Genomic DNA, 3,953 nt, shown 5'->3' on the forward strand with positions numbered 1-3,953 from the left:
GGTCTCATTGTGGGTGACACTGCTATTATCTTCAAAACCAATGCAAAATCATAGTTAGGCTTCATCTCAATGGCCGACCGTTGCCCTAAAATCATCATCCATCATTTCCCTTTTCTCTCTTCTCAAACATATCTATATAACACCATTGACTTCTATTGAGCCAAATAATATTTTATATATAAATTATTAGTTTTAAATCTTGTAAATGAAAAATATAGTCATTTTAAAAAACATTGTTTTCAGTTGAGATTTCTTTTAAAAGTTTACAAATTATTATACGCGAAAACAATCTAGATAACAAATTAAGTATCCGAAGAGGTGAACTTAGATATTCAAAATTGAAGATTTGAAATGAATAATTGAAACCCAATAATAATGATACAAAACATGTGGAAGTCGAAAGGACATGATGCACGCGGATCGAAGCTTAAATGACTCTTTTTTTTTGCTTTACAGTTACGTCTCCAGTAGATTTTCGCACGAGTGCTTGTCTTCTATATCCAAGCATTCAATTAAAAACAAAGGGATTTTTTTTCACTGTAAACTCAACAATTCTTCCTGTAGATTTGGATATGGTTGTCACCCTTTGTTCTTCGATTGTGAAAGATATAATAATTTTCGAGTTTGAGGGGCATTTGTGTCTTCTGCAACCCTGCAATGGATTATGATTTCTCTCTATATATTTCCATGGATTTTCAACGAAATTTAAACCATCAAGGTGGGTGGTCCTTCTTTTTTTTAAAAAAGGTTAAATTAGCATGAATTCCGCAGACAACTACGGGGATGATGAACCTGGTTGTGGGAAGCCATCTTCGTCAACTATGAAGCTTTTTGGTTTTCAAGTTGGTGCCGATGAGGAATGCCCTCCAAGTGTTCGACGAAATGTCAGTGAGTACAGGAGATTCGAGTGCCAATTTTGTCACCGAGGATTTGCAAATTCTCAAGCACTGGGTGGGCATCAAAATGCGCACAAAAGAGAACGACGAGCCAAACAAGGCTCGTTTTTCACCCTTCATCATCAACAGCAACAACAATTAAAACAACGGTTTCTGACTACGGGACCGGTTATCTCGCCGCATTCGGCTAGAACGAGGCGGTTGGCTTATGGCAGAGGGTCCACCAGCATGGCCCCAAGGGGTGGTCTCTCAGCAGCAGCACCATCTTTGCCAATGTTAACTCCAAGGGGTCCTTGTCCCTTTCACGTTGGTGGTGGTGGTCAGGGTCAGGGACAGGGACCATTTCAAGTACAAAATCACGAAGTTGGCGTCAACTTAACAGCTAACGAAGTAATTGAAGAAGATAACATTGATCTCCATTTGAGGCTAGCACCATTTATTGATCGAGCCAATGGTCCCTAGGAAATTGAACAGTTATGTTCTGGCTTTGAATTTTAGTCCTGGTTGGAGTATCTATCTAACATAAATATGTTCATTTTTAAGAAAATATTTCTTGCTTATTTAAAATGGTCAACACCCTAAAAGAGGGAGAAATGCAAGGTGATCCAATCAAAATCTACCAAATTTCTTAAAATTTTCAAACGTCTAATATTAGGGAATTATGATACAAAAGGTACCAAAAATCCCACACAAAAAAGATAGACACCACTTTTACAACTCAAAAACACAAATTTAATGACCTCAAATAAAACACAACCCTCTCTCTTTCAATCCCTTATAAAAACCAATCAATTTTTTTTTTTATTTCAAAATTATAGCAATTAATAATTATCATGGTGAATTAAATCCAAAATAAAGGGGAAAAAAGCTCCTTTTATTTATTTATTTTTTATAATTATCTCTCTCTAAATCTCTGCCAAATCCACCTCTCCAAACCCTAAGATGGCAGATTTTAAGGGAGAGATGCCTGGACTCAAGGCCGCAAATCAGCCATCGCATGTTCGGAGTTCATCGGCTTCGGTTTTGCCAGCCACAAATCAGCCATCGCATGTTCGGAGTTCATCGACACCGATGACAATCGACATCAACGTCGAAAAATATACTCGGAAATATTATAATTATAATAAATCTAATATGAAATTAGGCGTTGGTGATGCGGAAAGGAAGAGACAACGTCGTATGATGAAGTATAATTCTTATGCGGTTGAGAGCAGATTGATGAGTGGATTCCGTTGGATGAAGAACAAGTGTAGCGAATTAGTTCATGGCTGAAAATAATAATAATAATAATAATAATAATAAAATTTGTTTCAGAATCAAAAGGATCACCATTGATGAAAATTTTAAAGGCTGCAATGTTGTTGAAAGATGTTTACAGATATTTGATTTGTTTTAATTTTGCAATAAAAATTGATTCGTGTTTGTAACTTTTAGTTTCATATTTTATTATATGGAGCTGTTATATGTTGATAATTTTTTGTCTAAAATTTTTTTATACCTTTTCATTAGGGGTGAGCAAAACTCGATTCGACTCGAAAAAATTAAAAAAAATTTTGAATTTCGAGTTAAACTAATCGAGTTATTCGAGTTAATCGAGTTATTCGAATCAACTCGAATTTTTTTTTCGAATTTCGAGTTCGAATCGAGTTGAGTTTTCGAATTCGAATAACTCGAATAATTCGAATATCAAACTATAATATTTTACATTTTTACCCTAAACTCCAAACCTTTTTACTTTTCCCCCAAAACTTTTACTCTCCTCCCCTCCCAACCCCTCAAAACTTTTACTCCCCTCCCCTCCCCTCCCAACCCCCCAATCTACCCAAAATCCATTTCCCACCAAAATTTTACTCTCCCATTTTTTTTTTCAAAATTTTACTCCCAAAAACCCTCAAAACCTTTTATTTTCCCCCAAAATTTTTACTCCCTCCCACTTTTCCCTTAAAACTTTTATTCTCTTCCTATCCCACCTCCCATCTATCCCAAACCCTCCCCCTTCCAATTTTTTTTTAATATTTTCCCTCCAAAATTTTAGTCCCCCCTATTTACTTTTCCTCAAACTTTTATTCCCCAAAACTTTTATTTTTCCCTAAACTTTTACTTCTCACCCTTTACTCTCAAATAAAAATCAAAATTATCCAAAAAAATCACTAAATATAAATAGTAATAATTTTATTTATATCTACTATTTATATTATTAAATTAAATTTCACATTTTATATTATTTATATTATTGAATTGTTTAGTCATATTGAATATTTATATTAAAATTGAATTATTAATTATACCATAAAATATTCGTGTTAAAATTTTATGTTGGTATCAATTTCACATTTTATTTTTAAAATAACTTTTATTAAAAAAATAATATTTTTATATTTAATATATTTTTAATTCTAAAATACATAGTGACAAGAATCAAGATAATTGAAACAACTAAGCAAGTAAAGAAGCTAACCAGTATATAAAAAATTAATAAATAAATTATGAAGTGATGAAAGTTAATAAAAAATTTGATTAAGGTGGACCAATTTTATTACGATGGGTGACAATGGTTACAAGGACCCAAAATTATTTTTTAAAATTTAACTCGAACAAATATATTCGATTCAATTCGATTCGAATTCCATCTCACTCGACTCGATTCGAGAAAACTTCACATAAAGTTAGGATGATAAAATCAGATTTGAAAACTCGATAAACTCGAAAATTTTCGATTCGATCGAATGCTCACCCTACTTTTCATAATATAATTAATTTCAACACACATTAATTTATATAAAAATACTCCCAAATAAATAAATAAAATACTAATTTATATAATCAATATAAACCTGCTTTCTGATAATTAATTTATATAAAAACACTCCCAAATAAATATAAAAAAAAGTAAATCTTTAAACTTCGTTTTATTGATTTTAGTCACAAAATTCAATCTTAATCATTATAATTAATGGTTTAATTTAAGATAAATCTCAAAATTATACATCAACTTTAATTTAACGTGAAATTATATACATGAATTTTAATTTGGTACGCTTATACACATGAAACTCG

General features: G+C 31.9%; 1 protein-coding gene across 1 annotated transcript; it reads left to right on the top strand.

Moving 5' to 3' along the window:
- The first annotated feature begins 364 nt into the window (after positions 1–364).
- Positions 365–1,443, top strand: LOC105798875 (zinc finger protein KNUCKLES). Its single transcript, XM_012629106.2, has one exon. The coding sequence runs from the start codon at positions 759–761 to the stop codon at positions 1,356–1,358; it is 600 nt and encodes a 199-aa protein (XP_012484560.1). The 5' UTR covers positions 365–758; the 3' UTR covers positions 1,359–1,443.
- Positions 1,444–3,953: the final 2,510 nt, after the last annotated feature.

This window comes from Gossypium raimondii, chromosome 9 (genome assembly GCF_025698545.1).
Source record: "Gossypium raimondii isolate GPD5lz chromosome 9, ASM2569854v1, whole genome shotgun sequence".
Lineage (NCBI taxonomy): Eukaryota > Viridiplantae > Streptophyta > Magnoliopsida > Malvales > Malvaceae > Gossypium > Gossypium raimondii.

What these genes read in the sequence shown, in the direction of transcription:
- LOC105798875 (XM_012629106.2), top strand. Translation starts at nt 759, where the DNA reads ATGAATTCCGCAGACAACTACGGGGATGATGAACCTGGTTGTGGGAAG.